This window comes from Tribolium madens, unplaced genomic scaffold (genome assembly GCF_015345945.1).
Source record: "Tribolium madens isolate multiple individuals breed KSU strain unplaced genomic scaffold, Tmad_KSU_1.1 Scaffold_11;HRSCAF=98;Tcas5.2_LG3b, whole genome shotgun sequence".
Lineage (NCBI taxonomy): Eukaryota > Metazoa > Arthropoda > Insecta > Coleoptera > Tenebrionidae > Tribolium > Tribolium madens.
Window position 1 is genome coordinate 9,293,762 of NW_025400975.1, and position 24,346 is coordinate 9,318,107.

Sequence of the window (24,346 nt, forward strand, 5' to 3'; positions counted from 1 at the left end):
AATTAATTTTTGTAAAACAAATAAAGATTTATTTAAGAGAATTTTTTTTGTAAATGTTAAAATGACAAATTAGCTATCTCACATTCTTTCCTATCCTTTCAGATTTACAAAAACGTATTTTTTAATCAAAAAAATGACATTCACATTTGAAAAAATGCCTAACTTTAAAAAAAATATAAATAAAAAAATTAATAACAACATTTAAAATGTTAGTGTGAGACTTTTTGAAATATCGAATTACAAAAGACAATTAGGAAACTAAAAAATAAAATTTTAAGCTTTTAACAAAAAATAAAAAAAATTACAGGTCTTAAAGAAAATACCAGCCGATTCTGAAAATATCTTACTGTTGGAAATGAAAAAAAATGTTCACTTTTTTTCAAAAAAATCGAAAAACCCCCAAGTTGCGTAAAAATAGTTCTGATTGTTTTTTACAAGATTTTACTAGACAGAATCAAAAATGACTATTTTTATCTTTTTCGAGACACAATTATTTAGCAAAATATCGTTAAAAACAACAAATGCGAACAAAACCGGCGTTATTTTGCCCTTTTCAAGGGTTTAAGCACGTTTTGGATATAAAACAAAGAAAATTCTAAAAATTTTGTTGAAGCAGGCTAAAAAAAAGTTTTGCTCGAATTTTTTCGTTTTTAGAACGGAGGCTCATTTATTTTGCAAAATCTTGAACAAACCCGCTTAAAAATCTCAAAAACAATTGATACTGATCTTATTTTGTTTGTTTCAATCAATTTAACTAATTTTTGAGGAAAATTAAGACAAAAATAAGCCGAGAATGTTTTAAGCACGTTTTTGTACTACAATTTCAGGTTTTTTTGGGACTTTTTGTTGTAACGAACTGAAAAATGAACATATTAAGTTGAGAATTACACGTTTAGCACGTTTTTCAGCTAGAAATGGCAAAGTTTGTTAAAAACACGCTAAAAAACACAAAATTAGACCGAAAATGATATTTTTTTTCAAGAGTTCAAGCAGATTTTTAAGCTGAAAACAAGATATCACTAAACAGAGTCGAAAATGAGAACTAATTTTGTTTTTTTCGAATATGCTTTTTCAGCTAGAAACACAATTTTTTGCAAAATTTTGTCAAAAACAAGCCACAAAATTCAACAAAATAGCCCAAAAACGGCATTTTTTGTATTTTTGAAAGATAAAAACACAAAAATTTGAAATTGAAACAGGCTTAAAAATTACAAAATTAAATCGAAATTGATATCATTTTTAAGCATTATTTTGCAAAATCTTGTCCAAACACGTTTAAGAATCAAAAAAACTGGTTTTTGAGCAAAATTAAGACAAAAATAAGCCGAGAATGTTTTTAGCACGTTTTTCTACTACAATCTAAGGTTTTTTGGCGACATTTCACTAAAACGAACTGAAAAATTAACATATTAAGTCGAAAATTACAATAATTTTGCATTTTTTGATAAGTTTTGGCACGTTTTTCAGCAAGAAACACAATTATTTCGTCAAATTTTGCTAAAAACAAGCCAAAAAATCACAGAATTATAGGCCGAAAAGTACGTCATTTCTACTTTTTCAAGCTGAAAACTGCGTTTTTTCGTCAGGTTTTGCCACACAAATCGTATTCTGGTGAAAATTTGATAAATTTTTCAACTCGGATTTGGTGAATTTAATGTTTTTGATCTGGCAACACTGAACTAAGAAGCAATATAAAATGATAAGTTATAGGGGTGGGTGGTTTACTGGTGGAGAGCGATAAAAACATGTTTTAATTAACTTTTTTTTCTTTTGAAGGGTGAAAAGTAATTTAATACAAAAGAACAAAAAAGAATTCACGTATGACCAAACAAATATAAAGGAGTTCTGCAGTCACAACGTGAGGAAATCTTACACCTATGCGCCCTCTCTTGCAAAATTTCAAAAGTACCTTCTCAGGCCTAGCAGATTAATAAACTAAAATAAACTATTTTCTGTTTCAGTACTGGAATGACATAATTCTTATTCAACCCTGCATTTTCATCACAATTGTATAATGACTGATACCAACCTGGATATGCATATATCAAAATTTCCATAAAAAGAAGAAAGTAATGTTCTTCGAAATAAAAATGGAATCGTAGTTTAAAAAAAAAAGGTTACCGAATGGTTTGTTGAGTTCTGTATACCCTTTTGCGTTTGGGTTAGAGTTAATAATAAAAATTTTTGTAAACCAATCTTTATTAAAACTTTATTTAAAAATATTTCACAATAACGAAAATCATTTATTTATTTTTCCTTTCGTTCATCCATTTTCGAATTTCCTCAGCTAATTCCGTATTCGGTATAACTTGATCCATTGACAAGGGTGCACGATTAAAAGGATCAGTTTGGTCGCTTAAAAGATGCCTGAAAAAAAAAATTTAAATAATGACAACAAGATTCAATTTCCCCAAACCTGGCAATAGTAGTACGATCAACCGTTTGTTTTGAACTGGGTAAAATCACAGGATCGGTCATAAGAGTAGACATAATAGGATCCAAGAAATGTTCAGGCGCCTCGGCAATCGCCTCTTCACTAGCTTGCTGTTCTTGCACTTTCTCAGCAACACGCATTGCAACTTCTTTTAATTCACCAATAAGAGACCCTCCACCAATCCGAATTAAAACATCCTCAGCTAAAGTAAACAACTGGGGACTATAAGAACGACCATCCTGGGAAATAGCCAAACAAAACGAACTACTTTCTTTCAAATTGACATAAATCTTGCAAATATTCAAAACGGTTGTTGCTGGATCAAAACTATACTCTTTCGAATCTTTCACCTAGAAAAATACAAACACTAAGAGAAGAATTTTAGTGTTTTATTACAAAACCTTGAAATTTTTTTTCTTAGGACCAACTAAATTGTATAAGAAATAATTGAGCATAGCTGCGACACGATCGACCATTGTAGAATGTGTAAAAACTATCGTTATTTCCGACGTCAATTTCTCCAAAGTTTTAATCGTGTCCCTCCCCAAAATATTATCAAATTTTGCAATCATACCAATATGATGCATGTAACCCAAATTTTGAGTACGTTCTTGAGCCGGTAACGAGTCCCATTCACCATTTTGACGCGCTGTTTGCATCTCTTTCAACTTTGCCATATTGGTAAATGCTTCATCCAATAAATAAACCGCATCGTTCATTAAAAGATTGACAAATCGGAGAAATAGCGGAGGTGTCATTGCGTCCATATTTTTCTCGGCTTCCTGAGCCAAAATCCTACAAAAATAACAACAATGAAATAATTTTAGAGCAAAACTCACTTAAAATGTGTTTTAAATTCCTCCTTGGTCCACAAATAGTCCATCACTGTGTACATAGGACGCCTGTAATTGAATTTTTGTTCAAATTCGACGCTTTGTCCCGTCATTTCAATCCCAACAAACACTTTCAACAAACTGCTCACAATCTAAAAAACTAGTTGTAATAATTGTAATAATTTTTTTTTAAACTACCTCACTTCGATGTTCGTGTTGGGTAAACAACATTTCGCGTTGGAAGCCCCCAAATGCGTTAAAACTCGATGGTTCGTCATCATGACGTGGTAAAAGAGACTCTAATGCCTCTGCAAGTCTTGCTCTCACATGGGGGTTTCTCAAACGTTCCGGTGATCCCATATAAATCAAAATAAAATCCAATAACGGTTTCAATTTTTCGTATCCTTGCTCTTCAAAAATTTTCGGATTAAAACGTCTCAAAAACACCAAATAACATACAATATTTTCAATGATAAATTCTGGAATGCTTCTGCAATTATTTTAGTAAAGTCGCGCTTTACCAAAATTAAAACAACTCACTTTAGGCTATTTGGAATAATGTCAGGTAACGGAAAACAAATTTGTAATTCGTCTAAAGGTGCAAACGTTTTTTGTTGATCGAAATTGACTTTAACAGCGACTTGACAAAGCCAATAAGTGGATGTTGATACAAAATCGAATAATAAATTTAACAAAACAGGATCCGATAATTGGGCTTTCAAGGATAAATATCTGAAAAATTTGTTCAAATAAAGGTCTTATTGGTGAAATTTCACCAGATCTGGTGAAAACTTTTGAAAAAATTCGAATTTCTGGTGATTTTTTAGAAACATGGACTGCAGTTCGAGCAGAAAAAAATTCTATCTGTCAAAAAATTTTGACATTTCAATTTTTTTTAAGTCTATTTAATGATACTGATGATCTAGCATGTTTTTTTTATAATTATTTACTAAAGATACATAAATTTTGTCAATAAAACTTCAAATAACACTAAACAGAATTACAATTTAGGATACAGCTTCTTTGTTTCTTCTTCTAATAGCCTGTAGGAAAAAAAATTATTTTTCCAACAGAAATAAATAGTCAAAGTGCAAAATTTAAACTCTTATAACTTCGAAATATTTATAGATAGAATTTTTTAAACATTTTTTCAGTACTCTGGGAGACTACCCAAATACTCCCTTTCAAGGAGGTGCGCTATTTTTTAAACAGCCTGTATATTAAAATAATTTTTATAAATCGAGTATTCCCCCAAATGTTGAACAATCAAAAGATAGTTTTGTTTTTCTAAATGATAACAAGATAAAAAAATCGCTAAAATGGGTCAAAAAGTACAGTTTTTTGTCCATTTCTGAGCGTTTTGGTAACAAACCAAAATTTTATCAAATTAGGCCAAAAATAGTGTTATTTCTGCCTTTTTAGAGTGTTCCAGTGTGTTTTTCATAAAATTAACTGAAAAATTACGAAATTAGATTAAAAATTGATATCGTTTTAGCGTGTATCGCTCGTTTTAGTTCGTTTTTGAATCAGAGACTCATTTATTTTGCAGAATATTTGTGAAAACATGCTAAAACACAACAAAAATTAATCTAAATTGATATTTCGTTTTTTCATTCGATTTAGCTCTTTTTGAGTAAAATTTTAACAAAAAAAAAAAAAGGATAAAATATATTTGAACAGATTTCCACAATTTAAAAACGTGAATTTTCGACAGTATTAGAAAAATTTAAATCTTGTAATCTGGTAACTTTTCAGCCAGATCTGGTAAATTTAATGTTTTAAGGTGACAACACTGGTCTTATTACTTGGTCAGCTGTTGAGTCATTCTTCTTTTTAAACTATCAACTAAATCGCTATTTCCTGCCGCTTGTGCCACAGCATCCAAATAGGCCCGTTCCATTCGCCCCACTTCCTGTGAAAAAATTTAAATTAATTTCAATTTTTCATTTACCAAAAATTTCTTACGTGGTTTAAGCGCACCAATTTATCCACAGTGACTTGATAACCCAAATTAATAGCTTTATGTGCAAAATAAAAACACTCTGTTACAAAATTGTACTTTTCAGCAGTCACCAACTTTTCATCATTTGGGATTAAGCAAGTTTCAGTATTCATACCAGGCAAATGAACACCTTTTTCAGAACGACAATCATCCTGTTTTAAACCAATAAAAACAACTCTCTATTCATTAATAAAACTTACAGAAACTGCACAATAAGTAGGATCAACTTTTAGTATTTTTTTGTCCTTGAAATTGTTGCAAAATGGTCGACATAGTCTCAACATGACATTCCCAAAATTAATCATAAAACCATCAGAGACACTTGTATAATTGACAAGATTTAATTCAGGTGGTGACTGAGAATTCCACAATTTGCCTCTATCTATGTTGGCTTTTATACAAAGTCCTAACCATTCCAGAGTTTTGTTTTTGATTTGGGGACTACAAGTTAACAAACTCAGGACAAAAGCATGTGTGTGTTCTGTTAGTTTATCAACATTGCTCCAAAGTATTCCTTCAGCTGAAAGTATACTAGCCTAAAACATCACAATAGAAAAAAAAATAGTTGAAATGCTTGAAATACTTGATCAGTGGGGTCCTGGAAGTGTTCATAAATAGCATTAGGGGTTTTTGGTAAGATTGAAACATTGAAAATGGCCCCTAATGGAGTATTTGCGTAATCTGAACCAGTAATAAACTTCAAAGGTTTCACATCTAGAAAAATGCTGGCTAAATATTCCTCAGTAGTGAAAACATTCAAAACATTAAAAATGCCATAGTCAAAAGTGACGATATTTGATTTAATTATTTCATCAGTCAACACCAGTAAAATTTCTGATAGTTTATCTTTAAGGAAGGCTTCACCTAAAACAATTATAGTCAAAACAAGTTTAGCATTTGCTTCAAGATACCTCCTTCTTCTTCATCTAAAACTCCCTTGCACACATCTTTAAAAAAGAGGATACAATTATCAATGTTATCTTTGAGAATATCAATCAATTGCTGTTCTAATTTTTGACCTTCGTAGATTTCCGACTGTATGAGAGCCGTCACAGCGTTTTGAATAATCAACGACTTAACTTTAGCTTTTTCTTCACTTTCAAGATTCGTGTCATCGTTCAAATTCCTGACGCAATTGCACAGATAAGTGAGCACTTTCGACTCAAACGAATGCGTGTTCCTGAAGTTCTTTTTGGCAGTTTTTATGAATGGATTCTCCTCATTACACATAAATAAACGATCAAATAAAGCATGTTGCAGAATTAATAGATCAAGATCTTTCCGGCTAAATGTGTTTGCCACTTCCTCCAGCAACAAAAAGTGCTTCTTTTCGCTTACTTTCGGGTCTAAAGTAAATGCAAAAATCTCTTCCAGGATACTGCTAATACTTTGTTGTTTTTTTGTCGAATTGTCTGATTTCACAGTGGATTCTTCTATTAAAGCTGCAAACGGGTTAAAATCTGACATCTTGACACACACGAAGCGAAATTACAACAAATGTTATTTTTTAAAACGCATTTTTAATGTGAAAAAATTTTGCACATCACATTTGACGTTTTGTGACAGATGACACAATACGTTGCTCTCCAAATAAAATCCCTAGATTTTGTAACTAATATAACCTCGAATTCGAATATGTTATTTTGTTCATAATGTTATAATCGTGCTTTTTATTTATTGTGTAAAAGTGTTAAAAGTACAATGAGAGTCACTCTTAATTTAAGCATGTTTTTTCATGACCACCGGTCTTTGGCTAAAATTTTCATAAACAAAAACATGAAATTTATAAAAGATGTTGAAAATCACATAACAAACATTTTCGGGATTAGAAATTTTTTTTTAAAGTGTGAAAACCAGTATTTGCCACCGGTTGAAGACATTCAAATATTGAACAATGATGAAGTGATTTGGTGAGCAATTTATTCTATAAAAAAAATACTTTATTATTTTCTTCAATTAGGGCGCTTCCATGTGATAAAACCACAATTGTTCCATGTGCCAATTCCACACTTAATGTCACTAGAGAAGAAGAAAGACCAAAAGTAAAAAACAAGAATTATCAAGGTGATGAAACAATGGAAGTTGAAGATATCCCAGTGATTCATAAAAAGAAGAAAACGAAGAAGAAACACCGTGAAATTGAAGAAGAGTTAGCTGAGCCTGAAACGAAAAAGAAAAAAATTCGTGATTCTGAAAAAAATTGTCATGAAATCGAAACTGAGTCTGAAAACAAGAAGAAAAAAGGAAACGAAAAACAGCGAAAGAAACGTAAAGAAAACATTGTTTCTGAAAGTACGGGAGAATTAAACCAAGAAGAAAACGATAATAGTTTTACTAAAAATGAAGAAAAATGTAGTAGTGTTAAATCACTTGTTGACAGTTTTGAAAAGAAATCTGTTAATTCCTGTACTAAGAAAAACCACCTCATTATAGATAATTCAACAGAAAAACGAGTAAATATTGTGAAAACAATAATAGTATCAAATGGAAACATCGATGTGTTCAAAGATGAACATTTACATGACACAAAGGTGCATAGTAATAATTTAAATACAGAAAACAATACAAGTGTAGACGATAATACTAGTGTTACAAGTAATGTAGACACTTCAAGCCTTGATATGTGTCAACCCCGGAAAAGGAAACGAATTCGTCGTCATAAAAACAAGAAAAATTTTGATCTTCTCAAGAAACTAGATCTTACCCCTTTTGTAAAAATACCAGAGCCGACTTCTATAGTCAACTTTAGGCCCCTCGAAGTAGCTCCAGTTCATCTTAGGTTTGACGAAGAAGTTTCAAACAAAAACGAAATAGAGATGAGTACTGAAAAAGAAGAAAAATGTGATGTGATTACAAAAGCAGGTCCTGAAAAAAATGAAATAGAAGTAAATGAAGACTTCATTTCTAGTCATATTATAAATTTAGATGAGCCTTTTGACGAAGAAAAAATAGTCAAGAGCATATTGCAATTTCCTATTTTTTCAGGAGAGGAACCTAGAATTGGGGACGTGGTAGCGTTCAAGGTAACTAAATCACTTAATCAAATTGCAAGAATTTGATAAATTTTTTGGTAGATTCTTCGGATTTCTGAAAATTATACACCTGAAGTATCGTCCTGGATAGTAGGCAAGGTTCTAAGCTATAAAAACAAGGAGGTTATATTTGACATTCTCTGTAAGCTGCTTTTTTTTAGTTTATTTATAATAATTTGAAATTGCAGATGGGCAAAATCAATGTTTAAACCCCAAAGGCAAGTTTTGTTTAGAACCCGAAGAACCACAGGAACAAAACAATGAATTCAATTATTTCTGGCAGAATTTATTTGAACCGAGGATTATATTTCCTTGACAAAAACTTCAACTAAACAAAACGTAATCAATATTTTCTATTAAATGAAGCGATGATAAATTATTTTCGAATTCTCCGTTCGTAAGATTCTAAAATACATTTGTTAAACCAAATCATTGTTTTTTATAATCACCTACAATTTTTACACAAATCACAAAGGGAGGTTCAGCGTCTTTAAAATGTAAAATATCGACAGATCTTCCACTTTTTCGAGTATCACTATTGAACGGTGTGTAAATTTTACCAACTTTCTTTTTATCAACATCACACAAAGCCGTGACTTTTTTCTGCGACTCAACTGATAATGAATTATACAACTTGCGGCCTTGTTTTCCAGCGTTCCAAATTGTGAATTTCGGCCAGTTGTGTAGTACCACATGTTCCAATCTCTCCAATCTGATTTTCCAAATTGTGGCCCTACAAATAAAATTATTTTAAACAAAATTTAAAAACTTCTATACCCACTCCATGACTGAAAATGTGGTCGCACTTGGGTGGTAAGTGTAGATTAATAGACACTGATTGACTCTGTACACTTTTCCGCCCAAATCTAAATGTTTGTAGAAAAAAATCAAATCTTCAGGAGTACCCTTTCCTTGTTCTGAAAAACCTCCAATTCTGAAAAATGAAACGCTATTAAAAATACAATCATTTTTAATTCACCTTTCGAATACTGAGCGGTGACAAAACCACGTGGGCATAATTACGGTGGGTCCATGGGAGGTATAAATTTGTATATGAAGTTTTTCATCTGGTAGAGAATTTGCCCATTGTGTGTAGCGATTTGTGGAGTTTTCAGGCACTCTCTTGAATTGTGAACCAACAATCTAACTTGGGATTAAAAATAGAAGAAAACTGTAATAAAACACTTACTGTATCACGTGGTAAACTCCTTGCTTTCTCATATTGCTCTCTTATCCTGTTGGGTAACATCACATCATCCTAAAGCACTCTTTGGAAGGTATATTTTACAATAAATACTTACTATATCTTGAAAACACAAATAAGCCCCATTGCTAATACCGACAGCCCTGTTTTTTGAATAACCAACGCCTTTTGGTGTTCCAGATTCATTGTTAAAAACTTTCAATTTGATTTTCTTTTGGTTGAAAATATGAACCCATTTATGTAAAAATAGAACAGTGCCATCATCTGAGGCATCATTGCAGACACACACTTCCAAAAATACGTCTTCTCGAAGTTCCTGTTGTAAAATTGAGTTGAAACATTGATCAATCCATGATGACCCATTGAAAATAGGAACAATAACACTCTGTAATAATCTTCTATTAGCAAAATAATAACAAAGAGTTACAATTACATACAATTAATACCTGTGGTTCTGAAGACATATTATTATTAAATTTAAAAGAAATCACTACATTTTTAGTTTGGTTATGTTACCCCTCGAAAACAAAATATTAAATCTCTAATCTAATTGGTTGAGGATATCACATGCTACAGTCACTACCTCACAAGCGTTTTCATTGGTTGATTCGCTTGACAGGTGGATCAACAGCACAACTTAAATATTCCTAAAACGTTAAATAAAATAAAACAAGAAATTCTTAATTTGAGTACTTGATAAGTTTGTAAACAAAGAATTATGAATTACAGTAACGTTTTTAATTTTCTGCATTACAATTTTTGCAACATTTCGTTCTTACTTTGTTGGTGAAATCTAGCAGATTCAAATCTGATTGGATGAATGTCAGAAATTTGGAAGATTTGATTGGCTGTGAGGGAAAAAGCCACGCTGCCAATCAGAAGCAAGCATTTTGACGTCATGTTAGACGAAAAAAATGATGAACGTGGAATTGGGTAAAAAATTGTGACGTGGCAAGTGTTACGAAATTGTTTTTGTGAAAATTATTACAATAACGAGTCAGTCTTAGCCAAGTTTTCGCACGAATCACTTGTCCGGATAAATTATTACTTATTATTTGAAATGGGGGCTGTATACAGTGCGTGTGTGTTGTGTGTTGTGTGTTTTCGAGTGTTTAATAAACATTAAGTAGTGCACGATTTTTTAAATTTCGAGTGATTAGTGAGTGCCAATGGGGGAAAATGTAGAAGACAATCGTGCTACAAGGGTCCGGATTAAAGGGTAAGTCAACTTTTAATTTTTAGAAAAATTATTTAAATTCGATTTAAAATTTTCAACTAATTAATTACACATTGAACTGATTTTGTGTTTCTTTATTTTCAGTAGGTCCGTGTAAGAAGCAGAGGCGAATTGAAGAAGATGCCATAAAGGTCAGTGTATTTTAATTTTTAATTTTTTTTTTGTTTATTGCAAAGTGAAGTGTCTGAATTTGTGATTTTTGAGTGCAACAGTAAGTATTTATGAAATTATTACTAGAAATTAATTGTATTTTAGAGGAAATGTATATTATTTCCCAAATTCTATTTGAAAACGAGTGCACTACCTCACAAACGTTTTCATTGGTTGATTCGCTTGACAGGCGCATCATCCACACAATAAAAATATCCCTAAGACGTAAAATAAAATAAAACATTAATAAGAAATTCTTGTGTGTAGTTGATAAGTTTATAGATTAAGAATGTCTTTAGTAATGCCAGATTAGAGAATTTTATTCTAGTTCTAGAAATTTTTTTAACAAAAGGGAAAAAAAGAGGTTTTTTAAAAATTTTTCAATAATCTAGGGATTTTTAAATTTTTGATAAATATTTCAGTCAAACTCTTAGAATTAAAAAATCTCACATTTTATATAAATAAAAATTAATAAACATTTTTGAAAATATCAACATCTTTGAGTTTTTTTGTATTCTGCAAACACACATTTGGCATATGCAAACTAATATTCACGATAAAAAAACAACAAAAACTACATCGTTTTGCATTACATAGATTTGCATACAAAATTTAAATGTTTAATTTGGTTGTTTCTAAAATATTATTTTAGTTTTTTTTATCTGGGCATTATTTGAGTCCAACTGATTCCCGTTGAAAGAAAATTGTTCATTACGGCCCTGATTTGGTTTAAATTGTTCTAAATTTTACACTGATTGTCAATAAAAAACCAGTCTGTCGAATTATGTTTATGTGTATAAACATTTCAAATTTTTTTCGAAGAATAAAGGCAAAAACCGCTAAAAACGACTCGAATCGGTATTTTTGAATCAAAAATTAAGCAACATACAAATTTAGTACACAATTCACAGTATTATGTCAATCTTCAAAAATGTCACATTTTGAAAGTTTGTACATTTATTTATCCTTTAAATAATTATTTTTTAGGCTGAAAATAAAATCAAAGATTTTTAAAGTTATTTGAATTTAAAAAAATTTTCTTGTCGAAAAATCTAAGACGTGGTTCTGATTGGTTGATTTTAAAAGACGTAATTGATTGGCTAAGGATCGAAAAATGACACTCAACTATAACGCATTAAATAATTTTTTACTTTTTATTGGTCTAATAATCTAAAGTGCATGATTTATATTGGCTTTGGGGATGGCTCCACCCATTTTGCAAAATTAAATCCAATTAAAGTAAGATAACACACTAAATGCTGATTTGTTATAAAAATTCCATTCAAAATTCAATAATTATTCAGGATTTTTTAAATGGGTGGAGTTACTTATCGTTGTTAGGTTTTTGTCGGATTTTGGCCAATAAGAAATAAAAACCGGTTTGTTCTCACCTTAGTGGTAATTACGTGAATGGGAAATGATTATTATTGGTCCATGTAATCGGAATTAATAAATGTATCCAACCAATCAAATTCAAGATTTTGCAAAAACCTCACAAAAAAAACTGTTTTAATTCAACTCCAATTAGCTTGAAAAAAACGCAAAAATAATAAATTTAAATTAATTTTCCAATTAGCCACAAAAAAATTATTGATAGATAAGGGACTATTTCGTCATTTTTTTTTCTCAGTGGATTCAAAAAAAATACAGATTAAAGATTTTACGACAAAAAAAATTTTCGCCTGATTTTCATTGCCATTGTCGCGAAATGTCAACAACTGTCAGAAGTGTCAAACTGAATGATTGAAATCCAACGCACTCTTAGTGATTTTTTTTAAAACGTTAATTTAGGCACTTTTAGACCTTTTTTCTCTATGAAACTCTACTACTTTGTAGAATTGTGATTGAATTTTTGTTTTTTACTCTCACTCAATCTCCACCTTTTGCCGTTTTCCACTTTTAGTGCTTCCAGGAAAAAACAATTGCTATCGCGTGACAAAGATGGCTAAATTAACCTTTTTAACGGGTGTGAAAGCGTTCAAGCTATTACGTTTTAGTAAGGTAATAATTACAATGACGTTTTTAATTTTTTGCTCACATGCCAATTTTTGTGCTTCATCAGCATGGTGATTTTATTGTTGTTGTGTTGGTGCTCCCATTGCCATTCTTTTGTTTACAAATGGCAGAATAAATGTCAAACTTGTGATTTAAATGCATTTAAAATAAAAATGATTTTCTCACGTAGATATGGGCAATATATGCTGTTGTAAAAAACGGATGAAAAGGTAAGTCGTTAGAATCGTGACTTGTTTGATGTTATTTTTCCGAAGGAAAATCGTCTTGTTATTGGTGGGATTGGATAATGCTGGAAAAACTGTTGCAGCAAAAGGATTGGCGGGTGAATCGGTCGATTCAGTTGTCCCAACTGTAGGCTTCTCTGTTGTTAATTTAAGCTACCATAACTACATTGTTAAAGTGTTTGATTTAGGAGGAGGCCCAAACATTAGAGGGATTTGGCACAAATATTTCGTTGATGTATGTTTATTAAACCCCAATTAATTTACTAACAATTGAGTTGTAGGCCCACGGTGTGATTTTTGTTGTTGACTCTAGTGATATTTCACGTCTTGATGAAGCAAAAGATGTGTTAGGAGAGCTCTTATCACATGAGAAAATCGCAAGAAAACCGGTGTTAGTTTTAGCGAATAAACAAGACAACGAAAATGCTTTAGATGAAGTCGATATTATCGAAAAATTGGATTTGGAAGAAATCGTAAACGGGAATGAATGTCCCACTTTGGTGGAAAGTTGTTCAGCTGTGGAAACACCAGGGAATTTGAGGATTGATCCAGGGATTAAGAAAGGATATGAATGGTTGTTGAATTACATTGTTCGAAATTACGAGATTTTAAATAAACGCGTTGAGGAGGATGTCATGCAACAAATCGCGTTAGAGAATCGTTTAAGAATGGAGAAAATCGAAAAAATCCGGGCTTTAAAAGAAGCCGAATTGAAGCTGAAACAACAGGATGATGACGCTATTGAATCCTACTCTAATTACGAGAGGAAAATGAATGGTCAATTACAGGAACAAGAATCAGATGTTAGCGAAACTTCGTCAGACTCATTCCCTCCAGTTTATCACGTCAAGGACGAGATATTACTCGAAAGGCCCAAATCGGCGGTGCAAATTATAAGACAACAGTTAGAATTGAATGCGCCTAGTAAAAAGTCCTCGTTTATTTCACGAGCCTCGAATAAAACAGCCCCTTTACACCTCTATGGTATCCAAGTGCCTCGATCAGCATCAGCAGAGAGGAGAAAAATCCTTGAGGTGCAACGACGACATCTGAAATCGGCAGGGGATGCCCCTTTCAGACTCACTGAATTACCAAATGTGCCTATGACAAGTGGTGATGAGTTTCATAATGAAATTTACGATTTGATGAATTTTGATAAGAAAAACGGTTGGTTTCACAAAACCAACAATGGTGATATAAACGGAATAAGTGTTGTCAATGTAGATTTGTAGTTTTAGCACAATCTAGTCGTAAGTTTTTAGTCTATTTTTATATGCACTAAGCACTTATTTATATTTGATAAGAAACAAGAATTGTATTTACAATATATTATGAAAACGAGCCATATTTACCGAAATTGGGATTTATTCAAGGTGAATAACGGAAAAATAATGTTATACGGGGTGCCTTTATATCTGAAGGAGCAAAAATAGGCAACACATTATACATTTCATAAAGTATTAACTATTTTAAATCGAATTATGATTATTCACACACACTTCAGGTGTATAATTTTCAGAAATCCGAAGAATCTACCCAAAAACTTATCAAATTTTTGTAATTTCATTAAACGATTTTCTAGGTTCCTCTCCTGAAAAGATCAAAAGCCTCATCTAAATTTATAATTCGCATTTTTTCAGGACCCGGTTTTGTAACCACATCACATTTTTGTTCATTTTCAGTACTCATCTCTACTTCGTTACTATTTTTAAACACATCAGTGTTTCCATTTGAAACTATTATTGTTTTCACAATATTTATTCGTTTCTCTGCTGAGTTATCTATGAAGTGGTTTTTCTTAGTACAGAAACTAACAGATTTCTTCTCAAAACCGTCAACAAGTGATTTAACACTACTACATTTTTGTTCGTTCAAACTATTATCGTTTTCTTCGTGATTTAATTCTCCCGTAGTTTCAGAAACAAAGTTTTCTTTACGTTTCTTTTTTTGTTCTCTATAGTTGAAGCTCCTTTGAGATCAAAAGTGTCGCTTTTCTTCTTGTTTTCAGACTCTAAATTCAGAATCAGGCCTACTTCCATTGTTTCATCACGTTAAAAATTCTTTTTGTGTGGTTTCATCACATTGAGGAAAATAATAAAGTATTTTTTTATACATGGTGCCCATTTTATTTGTTCTGAAGGAGCAAAAATAGGCCACATATACATTTCATAAATTATTTTGTGTAAAGTAAATTGAAATAATCAGTCGGTGCTTGACTATCGAACTCAATGGGAACAACAGCAAGAAATTAAATTATTGTATTATTGGTTGCCTATTTATGAAATTTAAGGGGATAAAATTAAAGGCTAACTTCAGTCTACAAAAGTTTAAAGCAATTTTATTAAATTTCTAGTACTTTTTGGCTTTAGTATACATAGTTAGGGACTCTATAAAATAAAATTTATCACTATCATTCCAACAAGAAAAATCTTCGTCCTATGAGAAGAAGTATCACAAATACGATGACCCACACAACGACATTGAATATTTGGTCTCTTAAAATGTCAATTAAAAAAAACATTACAAGGTTGCACAATACTTACACAGTACTTGGATTAATTGAAACTTCCGTTTCCATTATAACATCCGCAATGGGTTCATTTATATTTTCAGCACTTTGGGTGTTTATTGTTACCCTCTGTCTAATATTAGTCTCGTCAGAGGATTTCTCTTTTCTGTTTGCATCTTCCTCGGCCTTTAACAATTTTAAAAAATTTTTGATTCCAACTTGTCGTTATTTTACCTTAAGCGCAATTTGCTGTATGAGGGAAGCCTCTTCCTGGGTAATGTTTGAAGATTTGGATTGTGAAGAAAGAGTCTCTGCAATTTTACCACAAATTTGACATTCCCAATTAATCGATTTCTTGGCTAAAATCTGTCTTTCTTCTGGGGTGTAGTCCAAAGAGCCAATAGTACCAGCTGCAGGAGTAGGCATGAAAGCAATTAAGGCCAACAAAGCTGTTCTTATCGACCACGAGGGTTGCCAACTCTCCGGGTGATGCCCCGAAATAGACAAACAAATTTTTTTGTTCACTTCAAACCGTCCATTTGGCTGTGAATTTATTATTATTAATGAACAACACTGTATTATACTAACTGTTAACAGGATTATATTAGGGGGTTGCATGGGATACTGCGAGGGTAAAAGAATACGTCCATGGTAGAACCCGCCCTCAAATTCGGTATTAGGGGGGCCTCGCACTGTGAAATGCCATTCAAATAAATTGTCTTCTAAAGGGTGGGCAAAATACTCTTCGGTGGGTTCGGCTAACTCTCGCGCTTCGCGCATAAGACGTTTCACTCCTGTGTGATAGAAATGTGTGACAATTTCTTGAAATGGAATTCTTACCTGGGCTTTTTAGGTTATACTTATTTTCTAAAGACATGCTTCCACTAAACAGAACTTTTGTACTCAAATAACACAGAAATATTTAAAAACTGCCGAAATGTGTACAAAAACTTGTCATGTTTCTTGTTTAGGCGAACTGTCAAAACAATCAGCTGATTCTGCAAATACAAACGTGGACTTTTATTTGAAATTATGCTGTGGCTCACCGAGATTGGCAAATTGTTTATCAGGCACTTAAAAAGTTGTTAAATTTTTAGATAAGTGTTTATTTTTATTCACAATCGCCAGTTTAAAATGATTAAGGTTAGGAAATGATTTGACAGTTGTATACAACGTGTCTCGGAAATAAAAACTACCAAAACACTTTTAAGTAAACTGAACGCCTTGTTAAATAAAAATTCTAAAATTTCAAGGGTCAAAATGCCCAAAAATATCGATGGCACAAAACAATTTTGTTGTTCTTGAGATCTAACTCTTTAAAATTAATGCACTTATTTCTAAGATACGTTGTATATTGATACAAAATGAACGTGGAATGAAGGTTCCGTTTTTACCGGCAAAAATTCAGAATGTACTTTAAAAATTCATTTTATTTAGTCTAATTCTGTAATTTTTTTGGATAGTTTTTAATTAAATTTTGCAAAATACGGGGTGACAAAAATCTATTGGCAACGCTGAATTAGTGATAATCCTTCTAAATTTGTTATATCAGGTGACGGCTAAATCAGCAAATGAATGACAAAAATTGCCTATAAAAGCACAGATAAAAGTATGACGTTTGAATTTGAAAGTCAAGGTTGCCAAATTAAATTTTAAATATGACACCAAATCATTTATATTTATGTTTTTATTTGAAAAACATGCTAAAACACTTGATAAAAGCTAAAAAGTCTTAATTTGATGTTTTTTTTTGGTTTGTTTTAGCAAAATCTTGCAATTAACACCATTTTCGACCATATTTTGTATTTTTTAAATAAAATTTCAATAACAACAATTTTTGAAATAAATGGGTCTTTGATAAATAAAACTCTGAACTAATATTTTTTTCAATTTAATTTTCCATAAAAGTGGTTTACTCAAACACTTGATTGTAAAGGGAAAACATACATCATGTATAGGTACATGTTGAACATGATAGAAGCAAAAATTTAATAAGATCATTCTTTATATACATTTTCAACGGTTTAATATGTGTGTTTATCCACTGAACATAATTACTAAAAAAAACTATACAAAACTGTATGGCACTGTGATTGTGATTTCTTTTGTAGTTTCACAAAAGTGCCAACTAATAATGTCTTAAACATAGTATTCCATTTGCCCTGTATAAATATTGTACAACACAAAATATTTAAATAAAAATTAAGTATATGAGCAAATATGTAACTTACATCTTAAAAACAACATTAAACACTATTATTTATAACTATATTGCACAAAACATTAAAATATAGTTGTTATGTAAAGAATTGTACATTCAGTAGGTTTATATAATGGAATTTTCACTTTGTTTACCCGCAACAAGAATTTTCTTTGATATTTATATTTGTTAACTAGCCTAAAACATCAATATTGTTTAAAACAAGTTCAACTTTGTTGCTGGGGTAAATACAGTGTCGTTCCAATAACAAAACAGTTGTAACAGATGAGGGATTGAATACACTCACTTAGCATATTACACGAAAATATTGCAAAAATCACAAGATGTGTTAAAATAGGAACAGTATAAAATCTCATCAATCCTTTCCTGTCTAAAGAAATTTAAACTTGTGATGATTTTGTAGTTAAAAATAATACGAAGATGGTCCATAAACTTGAAAAACAAAAGTTACTTTAGGCCTAACATATGTATTTCAAAATTTAAAGTCAATTCATAGAATGACTTATTTCATTAACCACTTTATTACAATTTAACTACAAATTCACTAAAAAGAATAACTATTCTAACATGTAGTGGATAATTCATTTAAATTCGATAAGTCTCAGCAAATACATTAAAAAGCAGCAGACTATCGATATTTTTCACACGAATTCTTATAAACATTTATTCGTTTTATGATATTTTGAGCGCACCAATCTAGTGATTATCTCGCGGTTTTTCGTTTGAACAAATCATTCGAGAAAAAAATATCGATACAATAGATGAAATGACCAAAATATGTGAAAATTAGATATAGTGATTACACATTATCCTTAAGTATATTCATATTAAGAGAGCTAAAAACATGTCAATAGTACGACTTAAATGTCAATATTAAAGTTCCAAAATTGTTTACATTTTTATGTACAAATCTCCCCTTTATTTCGCCTCAAGGTGCAACTAAAAGGGGCGTTTGTTCATCTTTGTCTTAAGCAACGTGCGACCTCTATCATTAAATCTTTGTAAACTATTACGTTAATCCTATGTACAAAATGATTGTTTCAAAAAAACAAGAATTATACCGAATGGTCAATTAAAATGGTCTCTGATTTTGAAACTAAGTTGGCAACAGTGTTGCTGGTGGTTATAGAAGTGTGGTTGGTACTCTATAAGAGTTATAACTTTGCTATAAAAATTGCCATGCATCAGTGCACTAATAAATAAGTACTGTAACCCTACTTAAACCTTAATAAGGCAGTAGTTTAAGACTTTTCAGGAAAACAAAGCAATAATTTACAAATATAAAATAATCCTCGCACCATTAATTCCTAGCCTAGAATGTTTAAATTTCTGATTGTAGTGTAATAAAGGAGAAACTTAAAATCTCAATAAATACTCTTGTTTTTATCTATAATCATTTGGCTAAGTAGTTATTTCTTATATCTTATAGTTAGGTTTGGTGTGCTGCAAAAGCTGCCACTTTCAGTTACAATACCAACCCTTCAATGGCAAGCCTAGAAATATATCATAGAAGGCAATCTATTCATTTATTCCATACAATGTAGCTCACTAGACACGATTGTGACTTAAAAAATCCACTAACATCTACTATACTACGCAAAAACAATGGAAAATCACTTGTTTCAAGCAATAATAAGTGTGGACATTATATGGAATAATAGGTTGGTAACATGTAATAATTGTGATAGAGAAAACTACACTATCTAATGTAAAAACAATAAGAATCAATAAAAAATATCAGAATCACACATCACCACAAATAGAATTCACAGTAAACATAGTTTATATATGAATGCTCGATGAAAGTTATGGCATAATGTCCTATTTATGTGAACTGAAGCCGAAAGCAGCGCCACCTGTGCCGCCACTGCGATGAAAATGAACATTTTGCCATTTGTTGTCTCTTTTATGCCACACACGACTTTCTTCCGATTGGTGAGTGTGCGCTTGGCCATGTCTGAGAATAATAATCACAATTATTATGAATTTTCTTCAAAAGTTTGCAACTTACTTGTCCATATATTGTGTTAATCTCACGTAAGCGATGCAAGCTGCGTCTTCGCCCAATAAGTGGACGTGAGGGTTCAAAATTGTGGTGTTTACAGCTTTGCAATTTTTTCCCAAAACTGAAAACAATCAAAAACATTGTAATTATTTCTCGAAAATAGTAAGACTCCGATTTTGAAATTGATCCATTTAAGGTTTTCTTACATTTCTAGTGTCTTAAAAACGCAAAAATCAGCATAAAACGTTATTGGGTAATAAATTTAAGAATAAGAAGTAGTAGTACCATACGATTTTGACCAAAAAAAATATTTTTTTTTTGTTAACAAATTTTTACTCTTTTTTAATTTGTTAATTGCAGCCAATGATGTAAAATGTAAATGTTGGCGTCAAGAAAACTGAAAAATTCTTAATAGTTTCGAAGTTATAGTCGTATTTAGATTTTCGATATTTTTCACTTTATCACAAATTTTCTCGATAACTATTTATCGTAGAACATTGATCTTTTTTTATATGATAGAAAATTTAATTTGCTTTCTAACGGTACCAAACATTAGAGGTTATTATCAATAAGTCCGGAGTTATTGGCAATAGACCGCTCCGGGTGCCAAAAATCGACCAAAATTTCGACGAATTACCTTAAAATTCATCCATATAACGTTTTTTACATTTATAGAGGTCTTAAACACTCAAAAAAATGCATAAAACGTTATTGGGTCAAGTTTAAAAAATTACGAATTTTTTGAGTTTTTCAAGGTGAGCGGTAGTAAAATCGTAAAATAATCAATTTCCTAAAAGTCGTAAAAACGGTTGAAATATGGTTTTCTAGACATAAAATTACGCGCTGAACACGATGCAACTAGTTAAAATACTCTACGATGCATAGTTTTTGAGATATTGAGTAATAAAGTCAAAAATAAGGGTAGAAATATCCGATTTTGACAAAAAAATCAAATTTTTTTTTAATTCTTATGAAAAACTAGTACTATATGTAAAATTAACCGGAGAATAAGCCTGTATAAACCGTTTTGACCTAGGACTCATAGTTTTTAAGATATGAATTTTTTTTTGAAAAAACTAAAAATGGCTCTGTACCCGGAYCCATAACCCGGAGCGACTTCCGGTTTGCGCCATTAGATAGATAATTTCAAGCTAATTATAATGGTTTTTTTAGCTTTATGCTCTAAGTCTTATAGTTTCGTAGAAAAAAGGCATTTAAAGTTTCATAATTTTGACAATTTTTAATTTTTGAATGACGATTACGGCCAAACTATTAGACTTAGAGCAAAAAGCTCCACTCCATCGTAAGCAGCGTAAAAAAATCTATTGATTAACACCCAAGCCAAGTCAATATCTCGCAAAAAAAATTGAATTTTTAAATAAAAACACTAGTTTTTAAAGGGGGTTAACAAATTTTTACTGTTTCTTATTTTGTAAATTGCAGCAAATCTGTACAAAAATGATATAATATTTTGACGTAAACCTATGTAAAATGTTCCGGGGAATCGATTGGCGTCAAGAAAACTGCAAAATTCCTAATAGTTTTGAAGTTATAATCGGATTAATATTTTTCATATTTTTGACTTTATCACAAATTTTCACAACTCACATCATCTAATCTGTTACCTGAAAATTTTGATTTTTAAGGAATTTTGTGAAAAGTTAAAAATTGAAAACTTTATTTCAAAAATGTATTATTTTCTGTAAGTTTATGAGTGTTTTTCAACATAAAACACAAAAAAAAAACTGTCATTTTTGCTTCTTTTGAGCATTTCTTTGCCCAAAAAAAGTGAAAAATTGCAAAATTAAATCTAAAAATGTATTATTTTTGTCCGTTTTTAAAAATTAAACGATATTTCACCGACAAAATAACTGAAATTGAAGAAATAAGTTACAAAATTAACCAAACACGGCAAAAAATTGCAAAATAGACCTGAAAAGCCATTTTTTTTCTCTTATTTTGATGGATTTAGCAAATTGACGCAAACATTTTAGAATACTTGTGATATTTTATTTTAATACCGACAATTCCGATCTAAATTCGCAACACTCACATCATCCAATATGTTACCTGAAAATTTTGATTTTTCAGGATTCAAGTCTTTTTTTTCGAAAGATATTTGTTTTTTTTTTAATGGAAAACGGTAGTGTTTTCCAAGCCAAGTCAACATCTCGCAAAAAAATTTGAATTTTTAAACAAAAACACTAGTTTTTAAAGGGAGTTAACAAATTTTTACTCTTTTTTATTTTGTAAATTGCAGCAAAACTGTACCCCAATGATATAATATTTTGACGTAAACCTATGTAAAATGTTCCGGGGAATTTTAATAATTCCTAATAGTTTGAAGTTATAGTCGGATTAATATTTTTCATATTTTTGACTCTATCACAAATTTTCTCGATAACTATTTATCGTAGAACACTGATCTTTTTTTATATGATAGAAAATTAAATTTACTTTCTAACGGTACCAAATATAAGAGGTTATTACCAATAAGTCCGGAGTTATTCGCATCCCCATTTAAAGTTTTTCACATTTCTAGAGGTTTTAAAGACTCAAAAAAGTGCATAAAACGTTATTAGTGAGTTTAAAAAATCACGAATTTTTTGAGAGCTTTTGAAGATGGGCGGTAGTGAAATCGTAAAAATAGTCAATTTATCTCAAGTCCTAAAAACACTTGAAAATAATCAAATTTAGTTACCTTGCATTATTATTGTGTATTTAGAGACTTAAATAAGTCCGTAAAATCACTGTTTTTGGAGTCGCATACAAAAAGTTAAGTGATTTTTCCTGCATTTTGCTTTAATTAAAACGACGCTTAAGTAAATGATAAACATTTTTAAAACTTTTAGTTAAAAAAATGATGATCAAAGGAAAGTTTATAATGATTCATGAGCCAAACTGTCTAATGCAAAAATATACAAGTTTGACATTGGCCGTTTTTAGAATAAAGCCAGTGTGTTTATTTATTCACCTTGTAACGACATTTTTTACGGGAATAATTAAAAGTGTGAAATTTCTAGACGATTCGCTATTTTTGTAGTAAGATTAAATGTAGATCGCAAACATTTACATCCGTATAAACTGAATGAATTAATTTGCAACAAAACAGTTTGAAATAAAAATACAAACCATTGTCAAAATAAAACTTGTGGAAATCCATGCCTTCAACCAGGTTTCCCATGGCTTCCGGTTCAAATGCAGTCAAATGTGGATCACATATTTTTCTGAAAAATGTTGCAAATGAATCGATTTTCTTCCCCAAAAATCGTTTTACTCACGTATAAGCTTCAAAATCTCCCGTATTAATCGCTTCAATAAGTTGTTCGGTCATTTTGATGATTTCTTGTCGTCGTGCTGCGAAAATAAAAAAATTTCAGAACAACGAATCAAGTTTTGCGAAACACCAGTGTAACAACCATCAAGACTAGAAGACGAACTACAAGGAGCACCAAGTACCACTGGTTTATACGTGGAAAGTACAGTTTATAGTAATTTCAAGTCATGCAGAGCTTTAAAAGTGTAGTTAGGCCAATGCATCGAAAATTCCTTGACAAGGAAATTTTCAACAGAACCAAACAGGTATGTTCCACATCCAATGATAGGGAAATGAGGTAGATTTTAGCGGTTTAGTTAGTAATAAGAGAATAATAAATTGTGAAAAAAGCATACCTGAACCTTGCGAATTTGTGGATAGTTGAGAATATGGCTTTTCGGGGCACACAATCCGTATTTCTACAATCGCAAATAAGCTCTGTTAGTACTGCTTTTGCAGCTTGCATGCACGAAAATGAGACAGATTCAATACAAACTGAAATAATCTGTCAACATTTTCTCAATGTTTCAGCAGCAAAAGCTAAAAAACTCGGTGTGCACACTATATTTTTTACCTCCTTGTACTAATTGCTGGGCTATAGTAATACAAAACTGGTTTTTATTATTGTGACACTAATTTTGCACAACAAAAACTACCTACACCAAAATTCAAAATGCTCTCACGAGATTTTTTACATTTTTTCTCTTACCGATTTCGCATGAATCGAGTCGCTGATAGGCCAAAACTGAATCTTCTATAATGTGCATGCGATTAAACCAAAAAATTAAATAAGAAAAATCCCACGAAAGCCCTGTTTTAGTTGTTGGTACATTTACCATCACCAGGGAAAAATTGGGCCAAAAGCGATTATTTTGTAAATAAAATCAAAAAAAAATACAAACCTGATTCTTCGGTTGGAAAACGGTTGTATCCAACTGTTGTTTCAACCCAGTGCTCAGTATCAACAGAATCCAAATCTAAAGTGTGCAAAAACATGCAGGCAAGCAATTAACACAAGATGCAAATATGAATAATATGATAATCGGGTCAAAGAGTTTATTTTCAACAACAAAAATTTAACTGAAGTCGAGAATTTTTAAAAATTTTGAAATTTGGTTCAAAAATGGATTATTTTCTGTGAGTTTAGGAGTTTTTTTCAACAA

At 31.1% G+C, this 24,346-nt stretch overlaps 6 protein-coding genes across 25 annotated transcripts in view; 2 read left to right on the forward strand and 4 right to left on the reverse strand.

The window, feature by feature from the left end:
• Window positions 1–2,181: 2,181 nt before the first annotated feature.
• Window positions 2,182–6,842, reverse strand: LOC123004811 (ubiquitin conjugation factor E4 A). The gene is made up of 11 exons (XM_044398259.1): window positions 6,181–6,842; window positions 5,853–6,133; window positions 5,470–5,805; window positions 5,233–5,421; window positions 5,073–5,179; window positions 3,808–3,999; window positions 3,466–3,757; window positions 3,274–3,419; window positions 2,836–3,229; window positions 2,417–2,784; window positions 2,182–2,367 (listed from the first exon to the last, which is right to left on the reverse strand). The coding sequence occupies exons 1-11, from the start codon at window positions 6,734–6,736 to the stop codon at window positions 2,244–2,246; spliced, it is 2,985 nt and encodes a 994-aa protein (XP_044254194.1). The 5' UTR covers window positions 6,737–6,842; the 3' UTR covers window positions 2,182–2,243.
• Window positions 6,843–8,993, forward strand: LOC123004819 (coilin-like). Its single transcript, XM_044398272.1, has 4 exons — window positions 6,843–7,179; window positions 7,230–8,292; window positions 8,344–8,443; window positions 8,490–8,993. The coding sequence occupies exons 1-4, from the start codon at window positions 6,971–6,973 to the stop codon at window positions 8,615–8,617; spliced, it is 1,500 nt and encodes a 499-aa protein (XP_044254207.1). The 5' UTR covers window positions 6,843–6,970; the 3' UTR covers window positions 8,618–8,993.
• LOC123004827 (UDP-GlcNAc:betaGal beta-1,3-N-acetylglucosaminyltransferase-like protein 1) lies at window positions 8,567–10,083 on the reverse strand. 2 transcript variants are annotated; one of them, XM_044398285.1, is made up of 7 exons: window positions 9,943–10,083; window positions 9,603–9,890; window positions 9,491–9,559; window positions 9,281–9,444; window positions 9,083–9,235; window positions 8,755–9,034; window positions 8,567–8,706 (listed from the first exon to the last, which is right to left on the reverse strand). In XM_044398285.1, exons 1-7 carry the CDS (start codon window positions 9,967–9,969, stop codon window positions 8,626–8,628), a joined length of 1,062 nt encoding a protein of 353 aa, XP_044254220.1. In that variant the 5' UTR covers window positions 9,970–10,083; the 3' UTR covers window positions 8,567–8,625. The 2 variants fall into 2 exon arrangements, with proteins under 2 accessions (XP_044254220.1, XP_044254228.1); XM_044398293.1 differs by having other exon boundaries at window positions 9,952–10,032.
• Window positions 10,084–12,633: 2,550 nt separating this feature from the next.
• Window positions 12,634–14,564, forward strand: LOC123004383 (ADP-ribosylation factor-like protein 13B). The gene is made up of 4 exons (XM_044397633.1): window positions 12,634–12,893; window positions 12,955–13,117; window positions 13,163–13,367; window positions 13,414–14,564. The coding sequence occupies exons 2-4, from the start codon at window positions 13,080–13,082 to the stop codon at window positions 14,362–14,364; spliced, it is 1,194 nt and encodes a 397-aa protein (XP_044253568.1). The 5' UTR covers window positions 12,634–12,893; window positions 12,955–13,079; the 3' UTR covers window positions 14,365–14,564.
• An 879-nt stretch (window positions 14,565–15,443) lies between these two features.
• LOC123004778 (ubiquitin-conjugating enzyme E2 J1-like) lies at window positions 15,444–16,956 on the reverse strand. The gene is made up of 6 exons (XM_044398216.1): window positions 16,688–16,956; window positions 16,482–16,639; window positions 16,230–16,435; window positions 15,876–16,184; window positions 15,676–15,827; window positions 15,444–15,627 (listed from the first exon to the last, which is right to left on the reverse strand). The coding sequence occupies exons 2-6, from the start codon at window positions 16,516–16,518 to the stop codon at window positions 15,543–15,545; spliced, it is 789 nt and encodes a 262-aa protein (XP_044254151.1). The 5' UTR covers window positions 16,519–16,639; window positions 16,688–16,956; the 3' UTR covers window positions 15,444–15,542.
• A 560-nt stretch (window positions 16,957–17,516) lies between these two features.
• LOC123007077 (calcium/calmodulin-dependent protein kinase type II alpha chain) overlaps window positions 17,517–24,346 on the reverse strand; it is a 47,094-nt gene continuing 40,264 nt past the window's right edge. For 7 of the 19 annotated variants that reach the window (XM_044402112.1, XM_044402120.1, XM_044402128.1 and 4 more), the window contains 6 exons: window positions 24,086–24,160; window positions 23,540–23,602; window positions 23,149–23,224; window positions 23,000–23,094; window positions 19,874–19,988; window positions 17,517–19,819 (listed from right to left, as the gene is read on the reverse strand). In XM_044402112.1, the coding sequence (XP_044258047.1) occupies window positions 19,684–19,819; window positions 19,874–19,988; window positions 23,000–23,094; window positions 23,149–23,224; window positions 23,540–23,602; window positions 24,086–24,160 (560 nt within the window). In that variant the 3' untranslated portion in view covers window positions 17,517–19,683. The remainder of the gene's footprint in view (window positions 19,820–19,873; window positions 19,989–22,999; window positions 23,095–23,148; window positions 23,225–23,539; window positions 23,603–24,085; window positions 24,161–24,346) is intronic. The other 12 variants (XM_044402173.1, XM_044402268.1, XM_044402234.1 and 9 more) reach the window with 3 other exon arrangements.

What these genes read in the sequence shown, in the direction of transcription:
- LOC123004778 (XM_044398216.1), bottom strand. Translation starts at nt 16,518, where the DNA reads ATGTCTTTAGAAAATAAGTATAACCTAAAAAGCCCAG. An exon ending in GTATAACCTAAAAAGCCCAG is followed by an intron (nt 16,436 to 16,481) that starts GTAAGAATTCCA and finishes TCTATCACACAG; the next exon opens with GAGTGAAACGTCTTATGCGC. An exon ending in CTAATATAATCCTGTTAACA is followed by an intron (nt 16,185 to 16,229) that starts GTTAGTATAATA and finishes ATAAATTCACAG; the next exon opens with CCAAATGGACGGTTTGAAGT.
- LOC123004383 (XM_044397633.1), top strand. Translation starts at nt 13,080, where the DNA reads ATGGGCAATATATGCTGTTGTAAAAAACGGATGAAAAG. An exon ending in TGTAAAAAACGGATGAAAAG is followed by an intron (nt 13,118 to 13,162) that starts GTAAGTCGTTAG and finishes ATTTTTCCGAAG; the next exon opens with GAAAATCGTCTTGTTATTGG. An exon ending in GGCACAAATATTTCGTTGAT is followed by an intron (nt 13,368 to 13,413) that starts GTATGTTTATTA and finishes ATTGAGTTGTAG; the next exon opens with GCCCACGGTGTGATTTTTGT.
- LOC123004819 (XM_044398272.1), top strand. Translation starts at nt 6,971, where the DNA reads ATGAGAGTCACTCTTAATTTAAGCATGTTTTTTCATGACCACCGGTCT. An exon ending in GGGACGTGGTAGCGTTCAAG is followed by an intron (nt 8,293 to 8,343) that starts GTAACTAAATCA and finishes ATTTTTTGGTAG; the next exon opens with ATTCTTCGGATTTCTGAAAA. An exon ending in GGTTATATTTGACATTCTCT is followed by an intron (nt 8,444 to 8,489) that starts GTAAGCTGCTTT and finishes TTGAAATTGCAG; the next exon opens with ATGGGCAAAATCAATGTTTA.
- LOC123004811 (XM_044398259.1), bottom strand. Translation starts at nt 6,736, where the DNA reads ATGTCAGATTTTAACCCGTTTGCAGCTTTAATAGAAGAATCCACTGTG. An exon ending in AACACGAACATCGAAGTGAG is followed by an intron (nt 3,420 to 3,465) that starts GTAGTTTAAAAA and finishes CTAGTTTTTTAG; the next exon opens with ATTGTGAGCAGTTTGTTGAA. An exon ending in GATCGTACTACTATTGCCAG is followed by an intron (nt 2,368 to 2,416) that starts GTTTGGGGAAAT and finishes TTTTTTTTTCAG; the next exon opens with GCATCTTTTAAGCGACCAAA.
- LOC123004827 (XM_044398285.1), bottom strand. Translation starts at nt 9,969, where the DNA reads ATGTCTTCAGAACCACAGGTATTAATT. An exon ending in CACCGCTCAGTATTCGAAAG is followed by an intron (nt 9,236 to 9,280) that starts GTGAATTAAAAA and finishes TTCATTTTTCAG; the next exon opens with AATTGGAGGTTTTTCAGAAC. An exon ending in ACCACATTTTCAGTCATGGA is followed by an intron (nt 9,035 to 9,082) that starts GTGGGTATAGAA and finishes TTTTATTTGTAG; the next exon opens with GGCCACAATTTGGAAAATCA.